The 27,562-nt window shown below is 46.6% G+C and overlaps 2 protein-coding genes across 21 annotated transcripts in view; both read right to left on the bottom strand.

Moving 5' to 3' along the window:
- The window catches only part of SUN1 (Sad1 and UNC84 domain containing 1), a 63,241-nt gene extending 47,085 nt beyond the window's left edge, over positions 1-16,156 (bottom strand). For 6 of the 19 annotated variants that reach the window (XM_053276230.1, XM_053276227.1, XM_053276228.1 and 3 more), the window contains exon 1: positions 5,549-5,803. Coding sequence is in view for 1 of the 19 variants with exons in the window: in XM_053276218.1 (XP_053132193.1) it covers positions 12,659-12,717 (59 nt within the window). In the remaining 18 variants the exon portion in view is untranslated. The other 13 variants (XM_053276223.1, XM_053276217.1, XM_053276220.1 and 10 more) reach the window with 8 other exon arrangements.
- A 1,747-nt stretch (positions 16,157-17,903) lies between these two features.
- DNAAF5 (dynein axonemal assembly factor 5) overlaps positions 17,904-27,562 on the bottom strand; it is a 33,306-nt gene continuing 23,647 nt past the window's right edge. Inside the window, exons 10-13 of one of the 2 annotated variants that reach the window (XM_053277080.1) lie at positions 24,787-24,937; positions 21,121-21,277; positions 19,497-19,688; positions 17,904-18,989 (exon numbers count right to left, since the gene is read on the bottom strand). In XM_053277080.1, coding sequence (XP_053133055.1) covers positions 18,844-18,989; positions 19,497-19,688; positions 21,121-21,277; positions 24,787-24,937 — 646 coding nt within the window. In that variant the 3' untranslated portion in view covers positions 17,904-18,843. Of the gene's footprint in view, positions 18,990-19,496; positions 19,689-21,120; positions 21,278-24,786; positions 24,938-27,562 lie in introns of those variants that run through there. The other variant, XM_053277082.1, reaches the window with a different exon arrangement.

Here is a 27,562-nt window from a genome sequence, read left to right on the forward strand (position 1 = left end):
CCTTCCCTTTCCCGGCGGAAATAGACCTTCTAGACATTTTCTCGCAAGTGTGTGGTGTGGGTTCTGACATGTCAGCTGAAGGGAGTGTACTCGCTTTGCCAAGATGCCTTCTCCCCACATTGCCTGTGATCCAGTCCACAAGTCAGACTTCCCGATCCCCAAACTGGTTTGGCAATCAGGAGTATGCTGCCCTGCTCCCTTTCCTGGTTGGTTTCATGCCGGAACCCATGCAGTTACTACTAACTTCCGTTTGCTGTAAAACCCAGGATTAGAAGCTGGCTTCAGTCTCTGGTTTGAGAGCAGACTATCACAGCGGCAGCCCCACCAACTCTAAGCGTGCCTCCCTACGGAATCGTTTACTGGGTCTGTGTGATGCTTTGGCCAAAGTGGAATAATAATCCGCACCGTCTCCCTGGCACGATGCAGAGGCAACCATTCCCACCACTGTCCAGTGCTCCTTGAAGGGAAATGGGGCCCTCTTGAGCTCCTGCAGTACCTTGGAAAGAGCCTTTCCCAGCACTTTCCCCACAAGAGAAGGTTCCCTCTCTCCTGAAGGGCCCTCCCAGCACAGAGAAAAGTGCCGGATTGTGGGGAGGCCAGTGCAGTGGGAAATGGCTCTCACACGGGAGGATTCTTTATTCTTATTTTGCCAAAATGGCTGGAAAAATAGTGAAGATTGCTGAACTATCATTGGCAGTACCGATGGTTATGCCAGCTCAGATGAAACGCTAAGCCATGGTAAATTTTAGCCAGAAAAGGGAGAATGAAAGGGGGGCATGTGCAAGCCGAGAGGTTCTCCCACTTGCCAGCATAGCCTGGACGGGGCCAACGCACTTACTAGCACCAAGAAGCAAAGCAGTGTGCCGAACAAACAGCTAGGAGGGCGGGAGACAAGCAAGAAACCTGGCTGTGCCTGCCATTTCCCGTGGGCCCAAACACAGACGAAGAGCCACTGTTACTTAGCAATCAGAACTGCATCCACACATCTAATTTTGACCTGGCTGATCAACAGCTGTCGTCACCCTCCTGAAACCTCCCACATGAAACTCTAGACTAGGAGAAGATTTTTAATAGGCACAAACATGAGCTGGGCAGTGCACGGTGATGGGGGTTCTACAGGAACTGGGCCTATAACTACTCTCTGCATGCATGCATACACGAACACACACACACACACCCAAGCCAGAGAGGAGCTGTTTAATCATTAGGATCCTTCCCCCACACTCTGGCATTTGGCAAAATTCCAAGAATCAAAACTAAATATATTTCGCTTCTTCTCTGGACTGTTCTGGCCGCACGACAATTATGGCAGCAAACAAGGAGGTTGCTGGAAACTCCCACCAGCAGTGAAGGTTGCCTCCGTCGTTCTGTTGCCAAAAGGGCAAATTCCCAGGGAAGCATTCACGGAAACAGAAAGTGAGAAATGGCACTTGTGTTCAAGAATACATTTCAAGCTTGCAAAAGGGGATCAAATCTGTCATTCCCTTTGGGGACTAAAATTCAAAGAACCAAGAAATCAGAGAGAAAATTTCAGCTACGTTGCAGGGGGAAAGCGGCCTCACTATAAGTAATGTGACTGGAAATATTTCCTGTGGGGCCATCCCATTTGCCTCTTCCTAGGAACATCGGAAGCTGCCTTCTGCCAAGTCAGACAACTGGTCTATCTAGCTCAGTCTTATCTACACTGATTAGTAGCAGCTCTCCAAGGTTGCCTGGAACACAGGAAGCTGCCATATACTGAGTCAGACCGTCGGTCCATCTAGCTCAGTATTGCCTTCACAGACTGGCAGCGGCTTCTCCAAGGTTGCAGGCAGGAATCTCTCTCAGCCCTGTCTTGGAGATGCTGCCAGGGAGGGAACTTGGAACCTAGATGCTCTTCCCAGAGCAGCTCCATCCCCTGAGGGGAATCTCTTGCAGTGCTCACACATCAAGTCTCCCATTCATATGCAACCAGGGCAGACCCTGCTTAGCTATGGGGACAAGTCATGCTGGCTACCACAAGACCAGATCTCCTCCTAACTGAATGCAGTACACCAGGCATGTTCTTGGGTAGCCAGGTGCTCAGTTCACCCTGGGCTGATGGCCAGCCATACAAACTGTACAAGAGTTATCAAGCACCTGCTTAGAGGTGATACATGACTGGCACCCAAAATGTTGGATGCAAGCATGTTTTAGATTTCCGGCCACACCTTTGCTAGGAAATCTAAAACATGCTTGCATCCAATGTTTTCCTGGAGAATTCATTCTTTTTCACTCTCTACAATAACCTTTCTGGTCCCCTCCAGTTCAGTGAATATATAATATATAGATTTATCTCTTTTACACGAGAGCAAAAGGCAAAGCAAAACCGCCCTTGCAAGTGGGTGATGCCCACACTTAAGACAATACATTTGTGGGTTGGTCTACGGGAAACCCATAATTAAGCTCAGTATTTTGAAGTCCGAGATTATAAGAAAGAGAAATCTTATTTGTGATGACCAGAAGGAAGATTTTGCCCTAACAGAGGGGCTGTCAAGTCTTCCCACATACTAGAAATAATTTCTTGAAACTGAAACACCACGCAATGCAGAATCTGATGAGGCAGTCCCTGAGCCTGTAAATAGGATTTAGGCCGCCTAAATACACACCAAGATATGAATAAAGTTTACTGCCATGCAGCCTGCAACCATCTCACCCTCACTCCCTTTGGGGGAAGGCAGAAGTCCTGAAGGAAGGGCTCCCCAAAGGGCCACACAAGCAACCAGGTCACACAGCATCCACAGGGTGGGAGGTCTGAACTGGAGGCACCTTCCCTTCCCCAAATCCTTTTAGGGCATCTCCCAGATATGCTTATCTACAGGTGCAGGCAGTTAAGATTTTATAAGTGGGGCATTACCTGTTAAAATGGATTTTGATCAGGGCTTTATTATTATTTTATTTATTTAATTATATACCGCCTGACTCCAAAGGCTCCAAAGGTTTTATTAGCCATACTTATAACCAACTCGATGGCACACTTTACTTTACCAATTGTTTATTGCTACATTTTATTACGCAGTACCTTGGACTGCCCTTTGAAGGAAAGATAGAAGGTAAATGTTCAAAAATAAAACACACACCTATGTAGTGCACACATAACATGCACTAAGATTAATTACTGGCAGACAGTCAGTGCGCAAATTACAACTACTTTACTATTTCTAATGAGGGTCTAGAGATAGGAACATAGGCAGCTGCCATATACTGAGTCAGACCATTGGTCTATCTAGCTCAGTATTGTCTTCACAGACTGGCAGCGGCTTCTCCAAGGTTGATATTTGCATATCAACACTGGTATTTTCTCAAACAGCTATAAAGTTGGAATTAGTACATGTTCCTTTCATTTGAAAAATCAACAGGAACATTCTCCCATTGAACAGTCAAAACTCAGGATGTGAAGTTTACCTCCTAGTAGCGGCTGGCACTGCAGGAGAGAGAAAGCCAAGCCACACGTGGGAAAGAAGGAAAGTTGGGCTGTGATCATTTCCGTGTTCCCTTCACACACTTGAATCATCCTGGGTTTAAGGTCTACGTGTGTACGATTTGCAGGGGCAGCCAGAAAAGCGGGTCTGAAAGTGGGGCAAGCCACACCTAAAACAGAATGGAAAGGTGGCTGCGCTTCCCTTTCACACACTAGTACTGAGCTTGTGGGGTTTCATGAGCAGCCAAGAAAATCTATCCATGCAGGATGCTTCCAATCACAGCTATGAGCTTAGCTCATCAGGGGGCACAGCCTTTGGCCTCCAGTATTAACCACCTAAGGAAACCAAGGAGGAGAGGACAGCAGGAGGGATAAGGGGTGACGGGGAGGGTGATCTGATGGGGGTGCACAGGAGGAAAAAAGGGGCCAACCAAACATCTCCAAGGATGCTGGTCCTACTCTCTCATTATTCTATAGGAGACCTCATGCAATGGCTCCACCCATCAAAGACTGGCATCCCATATTACACAAATAAACATTGTCTGGAGAATTTGGGAAAAAGTATCTGGCTCGTGCAGTTAACCCAGATACAGTCCTCTATGCATGACAGCCTCACTGACATCATAAAGGTCAGCAGCTCAAGAAAACTTCAAAAGGTCTCGCTTTTTGTTTGCATAAGTGTTAAAATCAGTAAGACGTCGCAGGCAGTTCTATGTCCCTCGACAGGTTTGAATGGTGGAATGGGAGAGGTCAGAAGTTCAGAAAAGGTACCTGAACATTCGTCACAGTTTCAACAGAAGTGATCGCAAAGGAGTTTCACGGGCAACTTAGGCTTCAAGCCTACTGGAACTCTTGAACAAATTCAGAACCATGGACATCCTTTTCCTTTGGTTTCTCAAGGCACAGGTTGTGGGACAGAAAGTGAAGCCACACACCTGTCTGTGCATCCAGAGCAGGCTCCAAAGAATACATTTCAGTAGAATGTAAGTAAAGGAATGGGATGGAGAAGCAGGATTTGGGACGTTCCCAGAACACGAGTATCATCTTTATGTGTGTCACCCAAAAAACATGCATCATACAGGGATAGGCCAGTAGTACTGCAATATAGAAGGGAACAACTGGTATGAAAACAGGTCTCCAGTTAGGATTCAAAAGGGGCAGTATTTACAGAACAAACATAAAAATAATACGACAAACTTCCACAGGAGTGGTTCAAAAGTTGAGGCTTGCTATGCCAAAACACTTTCAAAACAATTTAGCTACTTTCAAGCTACAGTCAAAACATGGACATTCCAAGCCACTCCTCAAAACAAAAAACCAACAATGATCTCTCCTTTCATTACAATGCATTAAAATACAGTATAGTTAATTCAGGCAGCCACAAAGAGAGTGCAACTCGAAACTTTTAAAACTTTGCTGCTGTTTCAGGAGTTTGCTTGCTAACCTGGCTAGTTTTTTAAGTCACTGATCCCTAAAAATGAATCCTCATACAGGAATATCCAACATTTGCAGTGTCTTTCACTTCTCCCCCAAATTTACCAGCTTAAACAGGCTGAAAAGCAAAGAGCTTCAGTAAAAAACAAAATAAAGGGTGGGGGGGGGATAGTGCAAAAAGGCAGAGGCTACCACAATCATTCAGAAATCAGTATCAATGATATCTTAAAATCCAGTATGTTGGAGACGCATTTGCTCATCTCTCGTGTACAGCATCCGGCACAAACTTGGACTAGAATATTACTTAAAGACTAGGGCTGCCAGATACACACAACTTTTAAATTTAATCTGAACACACACCCACACACGCCTGCCTTAGTGATTACCATGCATTTCACAGGGCCAAGAGTTCAGAAGACTACTGGGCATCTGACACATGCTCCAGAGAAAATGACCAGTTTTTCACTTTACAGGCTAGAAACCCTGCAAGAAGGCAGTGATTTAAAAAACCCCTGCAGAGCTTGTTCTGAACATGAAATCACACCAAGTCAGCCCCATCTCGAAGGGAAGACAGCTCTCTGACCAAAGCTCTCTGAAGGGTAGCCGACAAGCGTAGCAAGTCAACTCTTGGCTTTGGCACAGCTACAGACAGGTGAAGCCTCAGATCTCTCAGACCTGTGACCCAGGGGAACAGGAATCGGCAGCGGCAGCAGTACACCTTCAAACCCAGATATTTTCCAAATCCAGCACTGCCCGGCCCCCACACAGGAAGGAGAGAAGGAAGCCAGGAAGGTCGGTCCCTTCAGTGCAGCACCGCACTCCAAGGTCGGGCAATCTTCAGTCCAGAAATTCAAAGGAAGTTTGAGAGTTGACAGCACATTCTTTCTATTCCACACTGCAGAAACCCAAAATGGCTTCCCAGCCTCAACAAAGCCTGAAGGATCAGACTAATCTAATCCAGCCTCTTAAAGCTCCCATTGTCAGTCAGAGGCAGAGTTTGAATTTATTGGACAATGCGACTTGAGCCAGCCCCCAACACTTAACCCCTTCATGTCCTTCAAGGCTCTCCAGCTGGAAACCTTTTCCCAGCATTATATTTATAGTTGCAGGTTTCCATGGCACTTTTAACTCCCACCTTTTAGTTCGCTTTTTAGCAAGGACAAACCACAACAGGGAACAGCAGGATTTCCCCCCTCAAATGCACGCTTTCGCTGTTTTGCTAGGCAACCCGAAAGGCTTACCTTTCACAACATGCTTTTATTAAAGATATTTTTAAAAGCCAAGCAGTTTTTATAATGCCAGCCTCCCACTTCCAAGACGATGAACTGGAGCCTCCTAAATCCCACGCCAGTGAAGTCTTTTTAAAACAACAACAACAACAACAACAACATATAAATGCAGGGCAGCATGCGTTGCAACTAGAATGCTGAATCAAGTCCACTTGAGGGGAAAAACTATCTATGTAAATTATTGACATGGCCCAAATATTTTAACATATGCAAACCAAACTTTGAATATCAGGAACATTCTCCCTATGTTTCAGAACTTGGTATTTCAATACCTTTCCCTACTTCTCTATTGTTGGTGGCCTAGGGCAAAATATCAGTATATTCCTCCTACTTGCAAATTTTGGACTTCCTGAGAACTGGCAAGTTTATCCATCCCATCTAGCCCTGTGTAGGGTTGCCATATTCTGGCTCACCAAATCCGGGCACCTAATTTGCATATTGTGTAAATTGGCGTGTAAATAATTTGTATATGCAAATTAGCAACTGCACTTTCCAGTTGACTTGTATTTGCTCTGGATATCTACCAAGATATCTTTGCCTGACCATTTTCCTTGACCTATTAACAGCAGCAATAGAAGAAGAAGAAAAGCACAGCTTTTAAATTAAGGCTGAAATTCTGTACACACTTATTTGAGAGAAGGTCTGATTGAAACCAATGGTGATTACTTCTAAGCAGGCATATATTGAACATAAAGCCAAGAAAGTCCTTAAACCTTACAATACACAGCCTGGTAGGCAGGTAGTGATTTACATCAAAAGCAAGCTATCCTCTCTATTGCCTGATAGAGATCATCCCCTGCTGATTAAAAAACAACAACAAGGCAACATTCCTCAAGGTACCCCTGCTAACTGAGCAAAGAGACACCTGTTAAAGTGGTGCTTCTTTTATATTTGGCACAGGGAGAGCAATTGGCCCTATCCAACCCCAGCACAGCATCCCTCCAGTGGCTGCTGCTGGCTTTTGCCTTATGTTTCTTTTTAGATTCTGAGCCCTTTGGGGACAGGCGGCCATCTTATTTATGTGTTTGTTAGTTTTTCTATGTAAACTGCTCGGAGAACTTTGGTTGAAGAGTGGTATATAAATATCTGTTGTAGTAGTAGTACTGTACTTGTGAAAGTGAAACCCTCCCAGCGAGCCTCCTGTTCTCTTCCTCTGCATTTGGATTAAGTCCAGTGGTTGAGCAGAATAGTGACTCCATGTTTTGCTCCATAACTCTGCTTCTACAAGGGCTAGAGCTTAGGGTTTTTTTGTTTTTTGTTTTAAAGGAAGCTGAAATCTGGGCGAATCTGGGTGGGCTAAGTAATCCGGGTGAGATGCTTAAAATCTGGGCGATACCCGAAATTCGGGGGGGGGGGGATGGCAACCCTCGCCCTGTGGCACATCCAGACAGCCTCCGTCTCCATAGAGGCAGCAGCTGGCTTTCCGGTGAAGCTCACCCCTTCTCCATTACAGCCACCTCCTGCTCACTTACCCGGGGATGGGTGCCTCAAACCTAAGCTCAGGCCCCTGGGACTCTTCCCTTGCCTGCTCCCACTGCTGATGGCATTTCTTGCACATCCCTCTTGAGGTTTTGAAAACAGTATTAACAGAGCAGGGCTGCACAACTCCCTGCAGATATTGGACTCCCATAATTTCTGACTACTGGCCTCTGTGTTTGGGGATGATGGGAACTGTAGTCCAAAAAACAGCTGGAGGGCCGAAGTCGTGCAGCCCTGTTATAGGGCGAGCTCTCTCCCTACCCCACCAAATACCTTCCACAATACCACAGATAAAACCCAGACAGGCAATTCACGGAATGGCAATGCTCCATTCAGAAGACGAACACACACGGGGAGCATGGCTGTGTGAGATGGACTCAAGGGAGCCAAAAACGTCCACAGAAGACAGACACACCCTGTACTGATCAACACACAAGTGGGGCACACAACTGTATCGGACCAACACTTGTCAGCCACTAGGATGTGGTGTGGGTTGTCCCCAAAGAACAGTACCTGCTTCCTGCCTTATACTTCCAGACTGCAGAGGTTTTCAACTTCTGTCAGAAGATCCATTCCACATCCACTGGTCTGCTGAAGAAACCCTGCATGTCTGCCATTGCAGAGGATTCTGGGAGGTGTTCTAGGGTATACTCTCAGGGTGGGGTGCCAACCAAGCCTGCTGGCCTCACCATAATTCTGTGTGAGCTAAGTCTATATCCTAGAATGCACCCAAACACTTCCAGGGAGCTGCAAATTTCAGAAAGCCACGAGTAATGGGCAAGCTATCTTCCATGGAAGCTTGCCCACCATTAGTGGTCTTCGTAATGATAAACCCCAAGGCTCCCCAGAATGTAGTTTGACACCACTGGCCTAGTCAGGCTGATGCTCCTAAGCATCATTATCAAGGCAGTTCCGAAAAGGGTGCAGCCCCTTCCACCTGTGGCTAGGACATCTATGCTGCCCTTGTTTTCTGATGCTCGAGGCCACTCCCTAGAGCTGGCCTGCACTCATCTAAGACTGTCCGTAATGCTCAGTCTTCAGGAAACAAACAGCCAAGCATTTAAAGAAAGGAACTAGGCCCAAGTGTTCAGTATTTTAAATCATTAATAGAATGTTTGCTCACAAGCCAAGACTGATAGCCTCTGCCAAACAAACAAAACCACCTTCAACATGAACCACCCACAAAAACCCACCCTCAAATGTTTTTAAACATTCTTCCAACGACTTGTCACGTAGCTCATGGGTTAGGTCTATGTCTGTATACTGTATTACCGGATCTGTAATTGACACAAGGACTCTGAGGATCAGATTCCATAGACTGAGTGGCAGTCCCTAAATCTGTTATTTTCCCATTCTTCAACTGAGGCTAAGCAATAAACAACAAAAGGCATACACTTCATTCATGCCAACTTGTGATTTCATTTTCTTAAGGGACCAGTTCTGGGAATATAGTGACAAACTGAACACATTTAGACCACTGTATGTGTGCCCGTGGCACTTAAACGAGCTTTTGGTTCGCAAAACCAGACTGGCAGGCTGAGATGTGTGCTGTGTTTGACAGGAGAAGTGTCTGGGCAGTCGCCTGCCTAATATCGCAACTCAACCCACATGCTCAACCATACATGAACACATGATGTCCATATAAAGCTACGACCACTCCACAGGGGCCTTGGCCCAAATGAAGCAAGAGCCGTGGCTGCCGAGAGAATCGAGGTCCATGATTGCATCCCTCAGGGCTGAGCAAATACCAGGTGCCAGGGAGCCTGTGGTGCCTAGAAATTGAACCACGGTGCTAGACTAGGATATTCAGAGACAGAGTGATTGACTAACATATTTCTTGGTCCCAGGGGCAGCCCTGTTTCTCCTCCAAGTATGTTACTAGTAAAAGTGATAAAGAGAAGCCCATCTACGCTCTCCCTCCACAGTGTCTGCCAGTAAGTCTAGTAATTTTGCCAAGTGTCTTGTGTCTGGCTTCTAGATCTAAAGAAAATTTGCCAAGCTTTGGTATACCTCCGATTATCAGGTGTCTGAGACAAACTGGGGATGGCTATCATTGTCCTGCCCTGTCTGTTATCAGTAGCCAGAGCATCTGCCTGGCTACTGATGGATTAATCATGTTGAATTAGAAAGGCCTTTCGTCTGAAGCAGCAAAGCCATTCTCATCCCTTGTCAGCTCCTCCTTTTATTCTGGCCCCGGGGATAATATTCAAAACCTTTACTTGAAAGGAATGAGACGAAGGGCTCCCAAGACGTGTTCTTCCATCCAAGGTCATGAGGGAGAAATAATACTATGAACTACTTTCTACATCAGTGTCAAGGGTAAAAAACCAAAAACAAAATGGAATTTGGGCCAATATAACTAGCAGTGTTACCTACCTTTAGAGTATCACATACTTTTTTGGTCAAGCATAAAAATATTAGCCAAAAGAGTGTTACGTTTCCTTTTCTATGTACCGAGGTAAACATCCCAAGAATACCAAGATAGACATGAGGGGAAAGTCTGTATCTAATCTAAGAAAATTATTATTTTCCATTTCTGAAGGGTTCGGAAAACAACCTTTGTCATCTGTTGGAGAGACACTACTACTAGATGCTTGTTTACTAACTGTTCTCTGCTCTCTCAAACAGGGAGGTGGACGCACTTTTTCAAGGATATTTGAGATTCCCTCTACAATAAAGGGCAGTATTGATCGTGGTTTGGGGAGAGCTGGATTCACTGCTCCGCACAGTGATGGAGCCCACTGGGCCACCTTTGGCCAGTCACCATCTCTCAACTTGGGAGGATAGCTAAACTCTGTGGAGGAAGAAGGATGGGTTATAACATAATAAATACATATTTCAGTGAAATTTTTTACCAGCAGAATAAACTAAAGCTCAGGTGTGAGGAACACAATTTAATCAGCGAGTTTTCATTTCATGTAATATAAGTGTGTGCATGTGTGTTGATTCTATTAGATGCCAAGTCACACATGTGTGTAGGCATCTTGTTTTTATTACATGGTAGTTTTTGAACTGGGCCACACAACCACCTGTTACACAAGGTGAAGTCGCCACTACCTGGTTTTGTCTGCACAACTTTGGCCCTCCAGCTGTTTTTGGACTACAACTCCCACCATCCCCAGCCACAGCAGCCAATAGTCAGAGATGATGGGAGTTGTAGTCCAACAGAAGCTTCAGGGCCCAAGTTGTGCAGCCCTGGTTTACACTTTGATCAGATTTACAGATAATCTGAACTAGTTCCACTTAAACACGCATTGAGAGCAAGAGACCCTCCTTCCTGGTTCACCTACTTTTTGACATTTTCAAACATGACAAGAGACAAGGGCACACGCTGAAGCATTCACAAATACGGCCAACACAACAAAAGTACAAACTCACAGGCACATCAACAGTCAATAACGGTCAACCCTTATTCAGGAATTGTTACCTTAAATGTGAGAAACTTGAGCTAGCCCTTGATAATTTTTACTATGTGAATTTAGCAAGTGCTATACTTGGACCCTTCCTTTCCCCCCCTCAAATGTTATGTGCTACAATGAGAAGTCACAGCTCTCACTCTCTTTTTCATATACAGTAGTTATCTGTATTATTAGGAACCCTCTTTTGGTAGGAACATTCCAAACCTAATAAGATGCTTACATGCAAATCACTTGCTTCAATCCAGACTTAAACATGCAACCTGTATATATACCAAGCACAACGACACTCACATTTTGCTGCGTGTACATAGAGTATACATGCATGAAGAAGCCAGCTTTCCAGAGTGCGTATAAAATACACAAGTTTAAGACAGAAATTTGTTGTCCTGCTGCCCACTGAAACATACATTTTCCCAGGCCAGGAAGATGTTATGACCTATACATCAGTTGCATGCCACTTCCTACATGTGCTTTCAACACAAGATATCCCCCTGCAACTTCTTTACTAGCTCTTAAAGCCTAGGGTCTTTCTTCAACAGAGGGTGTTCATCTCATTTGCATATAACTGGGGATGACAGCTAAGCCTGAGAAAATAGGTCAGTCTTGTCTCGGTTGTTTATTTATTTATTTTTCAAATTTGTATACCGCCCCAAGCTTCTGTCTCGGGGTGTTTTTCGACTACATAAAACAGATAAAAAATAAACACCCTATCATGCCTCTGACCTCAGTGCCATAACGATGACAATATTCAAAGCCTGTCCAGGTAAATCGTGCTAGTTCCTGAAGTTGCCTCTACGCCATGCATGTGCCTTTTATTTTCCATTTCTTCATGTCACGCTGGCACCAGCATATTACATGCTGTGCTGCCAACAGTCTTACCTCTTTGGCTTGGGCTACTGGCACTATTGCTCATAACCACCATTTCAGAAACACACCAGCACAACAAATCCCCATAGACACGGCGCAAGATGCTGGGGTGTTGCAAGGTACTTAAAAGATCCGGGCCCCACAGCCCCACTTTTGATAATTAAACTCAATCACACCCACCCAACAATAATTGCGTATGTTGTTTAAAGTCTGTAATATCACAAGACAGCACCTACGAAGGTGGAAGCAGCAGAGAGCTGGGAACTCTCTCCTCTGCTCTGTGCGGGTGGCTCCCAGGCTGCACTTCCTATCTGGAGGTGGCCATGCCTGGCAGGGTGGGGTGCGGCTGATGAGATTCGGGGCTCTAAGCCATTCACTGCACCACCTGCTAATGACACCCTTGGCAAGATGTACATTTCAAGAACTCACAGGAGAGCAACTCTGTTGGTCCAAGGTCCAACATGATGCTAGAGTCTAGACCCAAGAATTTTTTTTAATTTAACCAATTTAATCCATTACTGCAACATCCTAATTCCAGCAATGAGAGCAGTAAAAGTGCTACTAATTGGAGACAGCGCCATATGTCTGCTGGCATTTATGCCACCTGCCATCAAATTCTCCTCTGCTGGTAAAAGTAGATCAGCAGCAAGATGCCAGCCCAACGCAGCTGCACCCCAAGTTACCAGCGGGCACCTTTCCATTTGAAAAGCCTCAGCCCAGATGACGCGTACCACTGCTTGTTTGCCAGCTGCCTGCTGTCCAAAGAGCACTCCAGAGCAAGAAACCACATACAGTGAAGGCACAGAGGACCGTTTGTTGCTCTTTTGTGGACAGGGCATTTATTTATCTGTGGGGGAGACAGGAGGCACCAGCTGCTGCCATTCAAATCAGCACTCCCTTAAAGCCCTGTGAGCCTGGATTATCCTTTGAGGACCAACCGTGCCACATTCCCTTGTGAGGGGGTGTGTCTGCACACAGAACACTCACAGGTTTCCTGAAGCTTCGGTACTGATTGCTAGGCCTCAAAGAGAGCAAAACTCACACAATATGGCTACCGGCAGTGCTTTCCCACTATTTTTACTCGAAGCTACCACCATAAGAAATGAGCCTCTGATCCCGAACCGCTTCACGATCCTGCTGAATCACAGCCTCTCGTATTCCTTGCTTCTCACATGGTTCTTAACAGCAATAACTTGGAACCAGTTCTATCAGGAGTTGGTGACATGGGACACTTCCTAACAGAAGTGGGAGGACTCCTACGACTATGAATATTTATATACCGCTCTTCAACCAAGTTCACAAAGCGGTTTACAAAGAAAAATACATAAGTAAACTGGTCCCGTCCCCAAAGGGCTCACAATCGAAAAAGAAACATAAGGCAGACACCAACAACAGCCACTGGAGGTACTGTGCTGAGGGTGGATAGGGCCAGTTGGTCTCCCCCTGCTAAATATACAGTAAGAGAATCAGCACTTTAAAAGGTGTCTCTTTGCTCAGTTAGAAGGGGTCAGCCTTCATGTTTATTTCTTGGACCTAGCCAGCCCAAACACTTAAGGCAGGTAACAGGTTCTGTCCACAGTCATCACAACCCAGTTTGAATTAGCATCTTACAGCACAGGTTCAGACTTGGCGGAACCTAGAAGGGACGAGAATTCTAACATTGAGGGGCAGCTGAAAACGCATCTCAGGTACCCTTCTGGACTTAGTTTGGCACATAGATAGCATGCAAGACTGTTCCCTGATCGTCAAAGGTCATAGTAGAGTAGAGGCAGACTCTATGGTACTTTGGGCCCAGACCACATGAGGCTCCACAGACCATCACCTTGAATCAAACAGAGACACAGACATCCTCACAAGAGCATTAAGAGATCTATCAAGCACTCTAGTTCCGGGGAGCACATTGGAAAAGGTTGAGGATCCTTTCACACAAGCATCCTCTTTAAAGTGGGCCAGAACCTCAAATTTGGGTAATAGACCAATAACATAAGGCAGCTCCCACCTAGGACTCAGGTCCTTTGGTCTTTTTATTTACGATTTTGAAGAGGACCTTCTCTGTGGTGAGTTGTAGGATATGGAAACTCCCACCAGGAGGCCTGTTGGGCTTTCAGTCTTCTTCTAGCACTTTTTGGAGATCTGGCAGTTTTGGCAAGGTACGAGTGAGTTTTATTTGCTCTCTCTACATTGCTGCTTTGGATCTGGGTGTATTTTGATAGCTTCTATTTTATTTTCTTATTTATTTCATTAATTTGTATACTGCCCCAAACTTGCATCTCTTGGTGGTTTGCAACATAAATCAAATTAAAACATTAAAACAATTTAAAACCACAAGTCTAGTTAAAAAGCTTGGGTGAACAAATGTGTCTTTAAATACTTTCTTAGAAGGTGTCAGAGATGAGGAGGCTCTTATTTCAGCAGGGAGCGCATTCCAAAGCCTCAGGGCAGCAACGGAGAAGGCCCGTCCCTGAGTGGCTACCAGGTGAGCTGGTGGCAACTGTAGATGGACCTCTCTGGATGATCTCAAAGAGCAATGGGGCTAGGCTCATAGTGAAGAAGGCATTCTCTGCTTAGGGCTTTATAGGTTATAAACAACACTTTGTATTTTGCCTGGAAACATACTGGTAGTAGCCAGTGTCATTCTTTTAATACAGGAATAATATGGTCTCTTCGAGATGACCCGGAGACCAACCTGGCTGCCGCATTCTACATCCTACTAAATTGCAGTTTCCAGACTACGTATAAAGGCAGCCCCACATAGAGGGCATTGCAGTAGTCAAGTCTGGAGATTACCAGCTTATGTACTACAGTTTTGAGGTCATTTATCTCAAAAAATGCACGCAGTTGGCGTATCAGCCAAAGTTGATAGAAAGCACCTCTGGCCACTGCCTCAGCATAAGACACCAGAGAGAGGTTTGGATCCAGAAGCACATTCAGAAGTACCTGTTCCTGCTGAAGGAGTGTAAACCCATCCAGAACTGTCAGATCAAAATCATCTCCCGAATTCTGACTCCATACTGTAAGCACCTCTGTCTCAGTTTGTTATCCCTCATCCAGCCCATCACTGCCTCCAGGCAGGCATTCAGGGAGGTGATGCCTCCCCACCCCATGACTCTGACATGGAGAAATAGATATGGGTTGGGGCTGGAAAGGGCCAGTTGCTCTCCTCCTATTAAAAGCAAGAGAAGCACTACTTTGGAAGGTGCCTCTCCGCATTGTTAGGGGGTGGGGGCTAGTCGTGATGAATGATGGTGCAAGTTGCTCTGAGCCCAAGACGCAGAGCAGGAGCAACCAAATAAGCAGAGAATGGTAGCATCCAAGCACAGCAGGATTCTTGGAAAAGCCCAACACACAGCCGGGCCCAAACTGAGAGCATGTTGCAGAGAGTCCCCAAGGCAGAGGGAAACCGACCTACTAGTAGCAGGCGGAAGGAGGAGCCCCAAGGCGAGGGAGGAGAAGCCTCCTGCCGTCGGAGAAGGAAGGGAGGAGCAGCAGCAGAGAGCGGCCAATTCAAACCCAGAGGGAAACGGGGCAGCAACGTGTGTGTGTGGGGGTCTCCCCTGCTGTGGGGCTCTGCATGCCTCCCCCTTCTTCCCCACACTGTGTGTGTGTAGGAATGCGAAGCCACCCCCCACTCCTATTATATCAGGGGAGGGGGCTTTGCATCCCGTCCCCCACTCAGAGTGGGGATGCAAAGCCACCCCCCCACACATTCTGTCAGGGGAGGATGGGGGGTGCAGTGTGTGTGTGTGGGGGGGGGGGGAGGGAGGGATTCCTTCCTCGCGGGGCGGGGGCGGGCAGAAAGGTCTCCCTCTCCCCCGCAGCCTGCCTGAGGGGGAGGCGGGGAGGGGGTTCTACTGCCCCACAGGGTGTGTGGGGAGGAGAGCAAGGGAGGAGAGGGGCCGCCCTGAGGAGGGGGGCGCAGTTCCCTCTCTCCCCCCGCTCCGCCCCCCGTATGGGGGGGAAGGAAGGAAGGAAGCAAGCAAGCGCGGGAGAAGCCAGGCGGGGGGGGGGGGCAGCAGCCGTGTGGGGTTACCTGGCGGCGGGCTCAGGCGCTGCTGGCGGCTCCTGCCTGCCTTGGGGGGGAGCTGGGCGGGCCACCTCCGGGCGAGGCGGCAACGGGCGAGCTGGCGCCTCCTTCCTCCTCCTCCTCCTCGCTTCTCACGGGCCGGCTGGGCAGCCCGGCTTCGGAGGGGGCCGTTGGTGGTGGCGGCGGGGGGGGGGGGAGTGTCGGCTGCTCACCCCCCCCGCGCCGCTGCCGGGCTGGAGGGAAGCCCCGCCCCCTCCCAGATGTGGTGCGCGCGGGAGGAGGGGGTTGGGCGGGCGGCGCTCTGCACGTGCTCAGGAGGCCGCGGTGGCGGCGCCAGCCACGCCTGCCCACCTTTTCCCATTCGGGTGAAGGAGGAGGATGGTGCTGGTGGGGGAAGAGGGAGGGACACCTTGGCAGGCACGGGCGGGGGGGGACACACAGGGAGCCACCCTTGCCCAGCCAGGCTCCCCCCGCCCACACTTGCTGCTGCCACTGCAGCCGGGGAGGACGCCAGCCCTGGGCTGGAAGCGGGTCCAGGGCTCAAGCCGCGTCCATTGCAAGGCGGTTCAGGGCTGCAAACTCGGCCGGGTTCCTGGATTTTCTTTCCATCTCCCCCGCTGTCTTCATAGTTCCCCCCCGATCAATGGGAGGGGAGCTAGTCTTGTGGCAGCAAGCGTGCATTGTCCCCTTTGCTAAGCAGAGTCCGCCCTGGTTTGCATTGGAATGGGAGACAACATGTGTGAGCACGGTGAGACCTTCACTTCCGGGGATGGAGCCGCTTTGGGAAGAGCATCTAGGTCCCAGGTTCCCTCCCTGGCAGCAGCATCTCCACGAGAGGGCTGACAAGGGCCACCTAGGCTATCCATCTGGAATTTGCCAGAGAACCCACCTGAGGCTCTCCAGCTGTTAAACTACAACTCCCATAGTCTCCAGCCACAATGGGGATTATGGGAGATGTAGATCAACAACCGCTGGAGACCCTAAGCTTGCCAACTCTGACTTGAAAATTGAGGTTTCAGCCCCCACAAGTATTTTTCACAATATCACACCATTACAATCCCTGCAGTTGCTGTCAAGAGTCACCTGGAGATACTGAATGCTATTCTGGAGAGAACAGTTGGCAGTACCAGGAAACATCAACTTGGGGTCACAGAGGAGAATCCCATGTTAGATTTATGAAACAAAAAAGCGGGGAGCTGGGGGTGCTTGCTGACCACCCCCCAGGGCCACCCTTGGTTTGATATTGTGAAAAATATTGGGGGAAAGTTATTCAAGAGTGGCTTCAGTCTGAGTTGGCAGGGCATGCAAGCGCCCTGGCCTCTTCCGGCACAGTGCTAAACAGGGCTGCAAGGAGGTACGCAGCATCCCCACAGCACTGGTTTTACTTAAATTAGATCCAATACGTTGGTCCCTACTTTGGATTATGGATTTTTATTTCCTAGTAGACCAACACAGCTTTATTGTGGTCCAAAATATTTTATTCTATTTATTATTTTCTGCTTGTTTCCCATGACTGAGTTCAAATCAATTGTTATAGGGATTATTATTAATGACAATGCCTGTATATTGTTTATTTTCTCAATAATTATTTCCAGTTCTTTGATGATAACTTCCTCTACCTTGGATCTGCAGCAAGATTTCTACCTAAAGCTTTCTGTTGAGACTTTACATTAGAGGCAAGACAGAAGTTCTGGATCTATAGACTGAATAACCATGGTCTTAACTTGGAAAACGCAAATTTTTACCAGTGCATTTGCTTCTTTTAAAAACTTCTCTTATATAGTAAAGGCCACCTTTCTGAGAATTCTCTGCACCCCCAGCAGTCTCAGCATTAATGTAGCTTCCAGTTGCCTGGTCTAAACTCCGTGAATCTGATGAACACAGAGCACACATTTTAACACTTAATCTTAAACTTCCCTCTGTTTTTATAGTTTTACAGAGACACTCACACCTTTCAATAAAAATAGGTATATATTGATAAACCAAATGGAAAACAAGCATATCAAAACTGAACATTGTTACCAAAAATAAGAGTGCAAACAGCTAGAGTACAACTAAGGGGGGAAATGGTTAATTTTACAAGGCACCAAGTTGTGAAAAACAAAGATTTGCAGCAAGCCAGTCATCAATAAGAAAGAAATACTAATTCTTCCTCATCTGTAATAAATTCCTTCTTGAATCCCCATCACTGGATAAAAACTTCCCAAATAACATTGCATATATCAATAGCACTTTCAGGCCATCACAATCTAATGCAGTATGACAATATTTGCTCAGGAGAGTAGATTATTCCTTATTGTAACTCTAAAGGGCTACAGAGACTGGCAGTTCTTGTTGGTTTCTTCCTATTGTGAAGTAGTTGGCTAACAACCATGTCCACATGCTGGGAATTCTGGATACTAGGCTCAGGGTCTGAAGTGCTTTCTGTCCAAGAACACTGTCATCAGCAATACTTTCAAAGAAATACCAAAGCCACAGGAGAAGTTTGAATTTTGCTTGGTATGTCTTTTGAATTATCAACAAGTGTCCCTAAAAAGGGATATCCCTAATTCTGTGACAGATAGATATTCCACGCCTATCTGGGTGATCTCTTGCAATGCAGTTTTGGGGTCCAAGTTTCACAGTGTGCAGGACTTGCAGCAATAAATATTGTAGAACAAATTAACCAAGAGTATTCCTATTCACACATTTGTCAGTCAAACGTTTTCTGTAAAAAGTTAAAAACTGTTGCCTATCAAAGTTTAAAAATACATATCTTTTAGATACATGTTGACTTCTCAGCTCAAATTATCAATTTATTGATGTGTCAGCATGCTATGACAGAAATGGAAATGCTCCATTCCTAACATAAAGACAGAGTTCGCGCATTGCCACTAAGGGCACCACAACCAGTTAGGATTCAGAATATCTCCAGCCCGTTGACTCAATGTGCAGCATCAGCTGGTCACAGAAGATTGGAGTCCGGTGTTTGTGCACGACTGCCTCAATTTCTTTTGCCAAGAAGTCTGGATAAAGAATCCCTCCTTCTTTCAAAATATCTGCAAAACATATACAATTATTAACAAGGCTTATCTTTTGCTTTCCACTATTTGCCAAAACACAGACCCTTCCCCAGTATAGAAAATAAGTAGTTTTCCTGAAAACAACCTAATATCCAGTTTGCATGTGGAGTAAGGTGGTTTTCAACAAGTACTTCAATACTTGTGCCCCCGCACCCACCCACCTCTGCCCTGCCACCACTTTGCTGAGCCCCTTTTGGTGTGCTGCATTGGCATGGTTTCTGCCACAGAGAACAGAACTTAATCCACCTTCATGGAAGGTTGAGGATGAAGCTGTAGCTCAGTGGAAGAGCATCTGCATGCAGGAGGTCCCAGGTTCGCTCCCTGGCAGCATCTCCAGGTAGGCCTGGGAGAAACCCCTGCCTGGAACTTTGGAGAGTCACTGCCAGTCAGTGTGGACAATCCTGAGCTAGAAGGAGTGCTGGTGTGACTCAGTATAAAGCAGCTTCCTAAGTTCCTAAAGCAACAGTTCATCCAAAGGCTGACCTAAAACAGCAGACTGGATGTTTTGGTCAGGGTCATCGAGATGAATTAACAGTTCCTGATAGAGAACCTCAATGTTGGTTTTCAACAGAGCTTTCTTTTCATCACTGTCTATACATTGGAACCAGCTGATAAAGGCACTAGCAGCTGCTAGTCGGACATCGTGCGATGCGTCATCCAAACGTTTTAAGAGTTCTGAAAAAACACAATAGCACAGCAAGTCACCATATGGAAACTCTTTGTCATATACATGAATCCAGGCAAGGTATGTTACAAATAAATGTATAATGTTATGAAATGAATATCATGCTCACCAGCTATGGGTATATCACATGCTATGGGCATATATCATATGCACTGGTTGCATAAGAATGGGAGAGAGCATCTCGGTTCCAAGTTCCCTCCCTGGCAGCATCTCCAAGATAGGGCTGAGAGAGATTCCTGCCTGCAACCTTGGAGAAGCTGCTGCCAGTCTGGGTAGACCATACTGAGCTAGATGGACCAAGGGTCTGACTCGGTAGAAGGCAGCTTCCTATGTTCCAGCTGATAAGGCACTTGTAGGGGCTTACCAAAACTCAAACAAATCTTCTACTATAAAACACCTTATTTAAAACTTGCCCCATTAATTTCAATAGGTACAAGTAACTTATTCTGAATGTAAGCCAGTGACTGGAATAGCCTATCTCATAACGCTAATTGTGCATGCGTACACACACACTCTCACTCTATGGCAGGGGTGGGGAACCTTGGCCCTTCAGCTGTTGTTGAACTACAACTCCCATCATCCTCAGCCACAATTGTGGCTGGGGATGGTGGGAGTTGTAGTTCAAAAACAGCTGGAGGGCCAAGGTTCCCCACCCCTGCTCTATGGGGTACCTGAGCTGAAGATTTGTGACAGGGGGCACACTTGTTTTAAAAGGTTGGAAACCCCTGTGTAGATAATACTGAGCTAGATGGACCAAGAGTCTGCCTTGGCATAAAGCAGCTGAGCTTCCTATGTTCCAGAGAGACCCAAGGGCCTGCCTGTGACAAAGACCAGTGTTCTTCATTGTAAGGCGCCCATTATCTCTAAGTGTAGCCCCCCGACTAATTGTTTATGGGGCCTGTGTGAAGCTTCAGCCAAAGAGCTTTAGTCTCTCCAAAAGAGCCCCCCGGCACTGAGAAAAGTGCAGTACTGTGTGGAGGTCAGCACAGTGGGAAACGGCTCTTACAGGGAAGGGGTTTTTTTTTTTGGCCAAAGCAGTTGAGATAGTAGCCAAGATGGAGGCAGGCCTGCTTGCCAGCCTGTTTCTCCTGCACCCGGTTGTGGCCTGCTCCAAAGTCCAGCAGACGTGAAGAAGAAAACCCCCAAAGCATGGAGGAGATGCCTGCATATTTATACTTCCAACAAAAGTTCTCAAAGCAGTTTACATACAAAATATGAGAAAATGGTTCTTTGTCCCCAGAGAGTTCACAATTAAACAACAGCCGCAACCCAGAGGAAGGAGACATGAGCAACAGCCACTGGAGGGGTGCTGTGCTGGGGACGGACAGGGGTGGTAGGCTACTCTGCCCATTTAGCAGAGGGCACTGTTGTCAACCTGAGAGCTGCAAACTGTCCAAAAGACTTGGCTGCCACGAACCGTACCGGGATACATTCTGCTGAGCTCATCAGAGTGAAACTGTTTCCCACAGCTGTCTAAAGATTTGCAGATTATTCGACAAGACATTAAGCGCGTCATTTTGGAATCTTCATCCAGCATGGCAATTATTTTCGGCATCAGTACCTCTTTAACATTCAGCATCTGCAGTCAACAAAAGGAATCGCCCCTTGAATGAAGAACCGTGGAAAGACCTTAGTAGCTCACAATCAGCTGGTTTTCCGTCTTTGGGTCGATTATAACCACGAGTCAGTGAGACCCTGCCAGACTGGTGCAGATGCATCTGGAGGAGTCTCTTAAAGCGGAGGTTCTCCAACATGGGCCCTCATCCAAATACTGGGCTACAACTCCCATTATCTCAGGGAGAATTGTAGTCCAGCAATATCCGCGGACTCAAGGCCGAGAACCCGGGTCTTAAGGGAAGATCAGGTTTCATTAACAAGATCACCTCACCCTGTCCTCAGCCCCTCCTCAGAGCACATTTCCTCTTCCTGCTAACTGCTGTTCCCAATCAGCATTCCTTGTAACAGGGATTCCCAGATGCTGTTGACTACAACTCCCAGCATCCCTAGCTGCAATGGCCTTTGTCTGGGGATTATGGGAGTTGTAGTCAACACCTGGGAACAGTGTTCCCTCTAAGGCACACACACACACTTTTTGATGTCCGCTCTGTTAATTTTAGATCCCACTCAGGTTGAATCAGGAAGGCCCCACTCTGAATGCAGGTGCGCACATACTGTCTTGATACTGCCGCCCAGGTCAAAACTCATTCCGCAAACAGATGGAAAAAAGTTAGAACACTGCCTGGGAATCCCTGTTACAGAGAGCACTGTTTAGGATGATGGAAGGGGAGACGAGTCCAGCCTCTTCCCTAGGGAAGGCGGTGGGATTCTCTGCAGGCAGAAGACAGCGATAGGGAGGGAGCATGCAGTGCACAGCTCCTTCTTAATTTTTGCTCGGTTTCTGAATATAGACATTTTTTTAAAGGCCTGTTAAAATGATAGACCAAGTGTAGAAAAGCCTGCATGGGCCTAGGAGAGATTCAGACTCAGAACAAAAATACTGCAGGGCATGAGCAAGAGTTTTGGTGACCTCAAGAAGCAGCTCTCTGAACCTCCTCTGCCTTGCGCCCGCCCCCCCGCCCAATTCTTCTTCTTCAGGGGATACGAGTTTTCTGACTAGCTGCAGCTTCAAGCTTCATGGGTTGTGCTATAGCTCTGTAAGGCGAGGCAACCAATATTCCAGGGGATTATGCATGTTTTTTAAACTAAGGACACAATTCATAGTTAGACACAGAAACTGGCCCTTGGTAAATGGGTGGTTTTTTTTTTTTTTGGCCAGGGTTTCCCCCCCCCATTTTTTAAAAAAAACCCAAACCTAAAGCAGAATCATACCTTTTGTTTTCCTTTCATTTCCCCCCCAAAAGCTACCTATGAGATTTGTGTGCTTTGGAAATTGTTGAAAGGAAGCACTTCTCTAATATTCCAAAAGATGGCACTCATGGTCAAATTTATGCACTCAGGCGGCATTTCAGACCCACCCCATGGCTTAACCATTTTTACTGTGCTACTGGTCTCCCTTCACACCCCTGAACCCCCATTGCTCCCCTACTCAATCTCCTACCTGCTCCTCCCCCCCCTTTTTCTTTCACTGGGGGGGGGGGACAACTGGAGCCTAAACAAAACAAAAGAGATCAATGGCAATAGCCTTGCTGCTGCTGCTGGGCCCACTTTAGGCCAGGGCTCATGCCCCTGAACATGTAGCCTTCATTTGGCTACAGTTCACACTCATCTTTCTCTTGATATGCAAGAATATTTGCATGCCCAAGACAATATAAGGCTGTAGGGGATACATTACTGCAGACCTTGACAGATTTCCTTTGGATCTAGGAGCCAAGCCTAAAAATTCAGGAGCCAGACAAAGGGCACTTGACAAAATCACCAGACTCAGTGACGGACACTGGGGAGGGGGAGCAGAGATTGGCTTCTCTCGATGCCCTCCAAAAGTAAAAGGTGTGCAGAAGTGCCTTTTACCAACTACAGCTGGTACGCCAGCTGCGACCCTACTTGGAGAAGTCGGGCCTGACCTCAGTCACTCATGCATTGGTAACATTGACTACTGCAATGTGCTCTACGTGGAGCTGCTCTTGAAGACTGTTCCGAAGCTTCAGCTGGTCCAGAATGCTGCCGCAAAGATGCTCGTGGGTGCAAGTTGTTTCACGAGTATCACACCCATCCTGCGGCAGCTTCATTGGTTAGCGGTCTACTTCTGGGCTAGATTCAAGGTGCTGGTCTTGAGCTTTAAAGCTCTACACAGCTTGGGGCTGGGGTACCCGTCGGACCGCGTTCACCCTTAGAATCCTGCCAGGGCCCTCCGCTCATCATCTCAGGCCCTGCTCATGGCCCCGCCACTAACAGGGATCCGGTTGGCAGGGACTAGAGACAGTGCCTATTCAGTTGTGGCCTCTTGGCTTTGGAAAAGCTTCGCCATGCGCCTGAAAAGCTTCGCCATGCTCCCTCCCTCAGTGTTTTTAAAAAGCAACTAAAGACATGCCTTTTAAAGGAGGCTTTTTAATGCTCCATTTTTGGTTCTATCTGGTAGGTTCTTTAGCTTTTTCTAATCTTCAGATTTTAGCTTTTAAAATAACTTTTAATTTGAACCTAATAATGTGTGTGGTTTTAATTTGACTTTTAACTTGTTTGTTAATTATATTACTTTTATTGTGTCTTGTATCTATTTTATTGCTGTGAGCTGCCCCAAGCAGTAGTGCTCTGGAGGGGCGGGGTATAAATATTTTAAATAAATAATAAATAAATAAAATAACATGCTTAGAACAGAAACAGGGCTGCCTGGGACAAGGAAAGGTTTTTATTGAATAAGTCTGCCTCTGAATAGCCTAAACTAGGGCCACTATTACATTTTGAGATAGATAGGTTTTATTTGCATTAGTAATTAGACTATAACAAGCAAAATGTATGTATGAACCGCCCAGGGGCTTTTTTGTATGGGGTGGTATATAAATGCACTACATAAATAAATAAAATAAACTGGTAAAAATACACAACATACAAAAACATTCATACAATCCATCAAATCCTAGCAGGTTAATTTCTAGGCACCATGGCTCCTTGGCACCTAGGATTTGTCAACTCCTACATTACGGCTTTCATCTCCTATTAATTTAATTTTTTTGTCCTGTATATTTGGATTTCATTTCCACCCCACCAAATTGGCTGGCTACTTTCTATTTAATAACCGTTTAATTTTCAGACTGAACCGTTTTCAGCCAATGTGGGGTAGTGGTTAGAGGATTGGACTTCAAATCCCCATTCAGCCATGAAACTCGCTGGGTGACTCTGGGCCAATCACTTATCCCTCAGCCTAACTTACCTCACAGGGTTGTAGTGAGGATACACATAGCCATGTACACCCTCTCTGGGCTCTTGGGAGGAACAGTGGGATAGCAATGGCACAAGCAAATAATCAAATATTCTTCCCAGGCTGCATTTTTGCAATAGCTAGCTTCATCTTTCGAAAGGCAGGTGGTGTGGGAGTGCGGGAGAAACCCTGCAAGCCTTGCATTTCTGGAGGACAATCTTCCGTCCTGGGGGCTTTCAGTAGGATGGCTGGCGGAGGGGGAGGGGGAGGCGTACCTCTTCTGGGGAAAGCAGTTCGCTGCAAATGAGAGCCCAGAGGCAGGCCACAGCCGTCGTGCGGATGGCAGCTGCTGTTCTTCCCGCTTGCCACTGCAGATTAGGAGCCAGGATGTCTTTTATCACCATCTCAAGGTAGTTACAAAACTGCCTGGAGCCAAGCACAAGAACAGCAAAATAGAAGCTTTGTGCGAAAGAGAGTGAAGGAATGATGGGGAGGATGAAAAAGACGCATTTCCAGCCTTGAACACAAGATAGCCAGAACAGGAAGAATGGGGCAGGCGGGGGGGAGAGATTATACATATTAACCAAATCTGATGACAGAGTATGTTAACAATATTTCATTACTTGATGTTCCTTTGCGGGGGAAATAAGTGAACTTTGCATAAACAAGAGGCAGGAGTCTTCTCCATTTCAGGCTCTGCCAATAACGTGCCCTGCCAGGGCCCCTGACTCTGATGTCGTAGGATCGAGTCCATTTCACACCGATATGAAGAGGTTTCATTGGTTATGTATAAAATGAGAAAACAGGGCTGTTACTGAGGAGGAGCGCCTTGCTGATCTTTTCATAAAATGAACCAGCAATGGAATATTTCGCTCTCTTAAGCGTTGGTGTCAACTTTCCTCCATGTCCCATGTCGTGGGACAGGATTAAGGCATTTTTATTTCTAGATGTTCAGATGTGCTTCTATAGTATCAGCAGAAGCAGTATGAATAAGGACCAAAGCATTTCTGTAGCACTGCTGTTTGTACATATGGAGAAGATTCAAAACATTGAGACCACAAAGGTGGCGCCTGACAGTGAGCAATACCAATAATCAATAGGCAGACACAGAAGTTGATTTTCTTCTTCTCCTCTGTCAATACCAACAATCCTGTCAAGACTTCTGACACTAGACTACTCTACAGATTACCCCCCCCCCGCCAAATGCAATACAATGTTTTATGTTCACAATGCCTGATGCAATCTCAGGGGGGAAAACACCCCTCTGATCTCAAACACTTAAGACAATGGAAAAGACAGATTTCCAAAAAATAGCCTGTTGGGCTAGTTAGACAGCCAGAGAGAATTTCATTATATAAGTTCAATTCCTGATATCTTTGGCTGGAAAAGACCAGTCAGTGCAAACAATACTGAGCTAGGGACAGAGGAAGCTGCCTTCTACCGAGTCAGACCCTTGGTCCATCTAGCTCAGCATCGTCTACACCAGTGTTTCTCAACCACCAGTCCGTGGACCGGTGCCGGTCCGCGAGGCATTGGGTACCGGTCCATGAGGCATCACTAATAAAAATCACACACACCCCCCAAAAAAAACAATTTTGGGCTGGCAGGGGCCACCAGAAGCTACCCAGAACTCATTTCCAGGCAGCCCTTGCTTCTGGATAATGTTCATTTCACTTCCTTGAAATGAATATTATGCAGCAGTGAGGGCTGCCTGGAAATCAGCTACAGAGAAGTGCCTGAAATTGTTTTTGGGGGGTGCCTGGGGGTGGGGTTGGGGGTCAGGGGGGTGACCCCTTTACTAACTGCTGGTCCAGGAAACGGCACATGTATAATGTACTGGTCCATGACTCCAAAAACGTTGAGAAACACTGGTCTACACCAACTGGCAGCGACCTCTTCAAGGTTGCAGGCAGGCGTCTCTCCCAGCCCTACCTGAGATGTCTCCAGATGCTCTACCACTGAACTAGATGGACCAGCGGCCTGACTCAGTACAAGCTGGCTTCTTATGTTCAGGAAGAACAGACATTTCCAACAAGCCTGTCATTCATGTGTCTACTACTGATGTACCTATTAAGCCCTTGTACTGTTTCATTCCATCTATTAATATGTTCCTATTATTAAGAGCCATATGGTGGTTTCTTCATTCCAGTGACTCTCCCCACCTTCATTTAGCTCCAAGGTGGTCTCTGCTAAATGACCCTTGGGGACTTTCACATTTTCGGTAATAGCTTCTTTTAATCCCTTAAATAAAATGTGTCAAAACCACAAAGGCGGGTTTTAAGCAGAGCCACTTACTCGCCTGCAATGGAATGCTCTCTGCGAAGAGGAACAACATTCAAACGTGTGTTATATTTAATATCATTGAGGCAAAACGGGAAGAGCACTGCCAAGAGTTCTGCAAAATGAGATGCCTGCCCAAGAGCTGTTTAACAAGGTACATTGGAACCTGTCAGTTTGAACCATTAACACACACCCAAACTGTTGCCAGATAATGAGGCCTATTGTCTGGTTAGAAGAAAGTGCACACCTGTTTACAAGATGAGGGAATTGCTCAGTCTGGCTGATGCTCTAAGTGTGATTCTTAAATTGCACCCTTTGCTGCTTACTCCCTAGTGGGGAGCAGGATCACACCCAGTCAGCACGCTGAGTGTGATTCAGACACTCCCCTCCCCTAAAGAATAGCTTACCCACAATGCACCAACATAAAATGGGCCAGTTCATGCCCTTCCAGAAGGGGTAGTCCTATAGACTTTTGCTGGACATGCAGCCTCTGTCAGGAAAAAGACGGTAACAGGACATGGAAGGGTTGCTTACCTGGCCTTATGAAATGTGCTGAAAGGATCCGGTTTGAAAAACTGATTTGCAGCAAGTAGGGCCTAAGAATTCTATTGAGAAAGGCAATCAGCTAATCCTTCCGTCCAACTTACGTAGTTCATAACTCAATTAACATAGCTCCTGCTCCAGGGGTCCTCAAGTTTGGGTCCCCAGATTATGTTGGATTACAATTCCCATCACCCCCAGCCACAGTGGTCTTTGGTTGGGGGTGATGGG

The sequence above is a fragment of the Hemicordylus capensis genome, chromosome 13 (genome assembly GCF_027244095.1).
Source record: "Hemicordylus capensis ecotype Gifberg chromosome 13, rHemCap1.1.pri, whole genome shotgun sequence".
NCBI lineage: Eukaryota > Metazoa > Chordata > Lepidosauria > Squamata > Cordylidae > Hemicordylus > Hemicordylus capensis.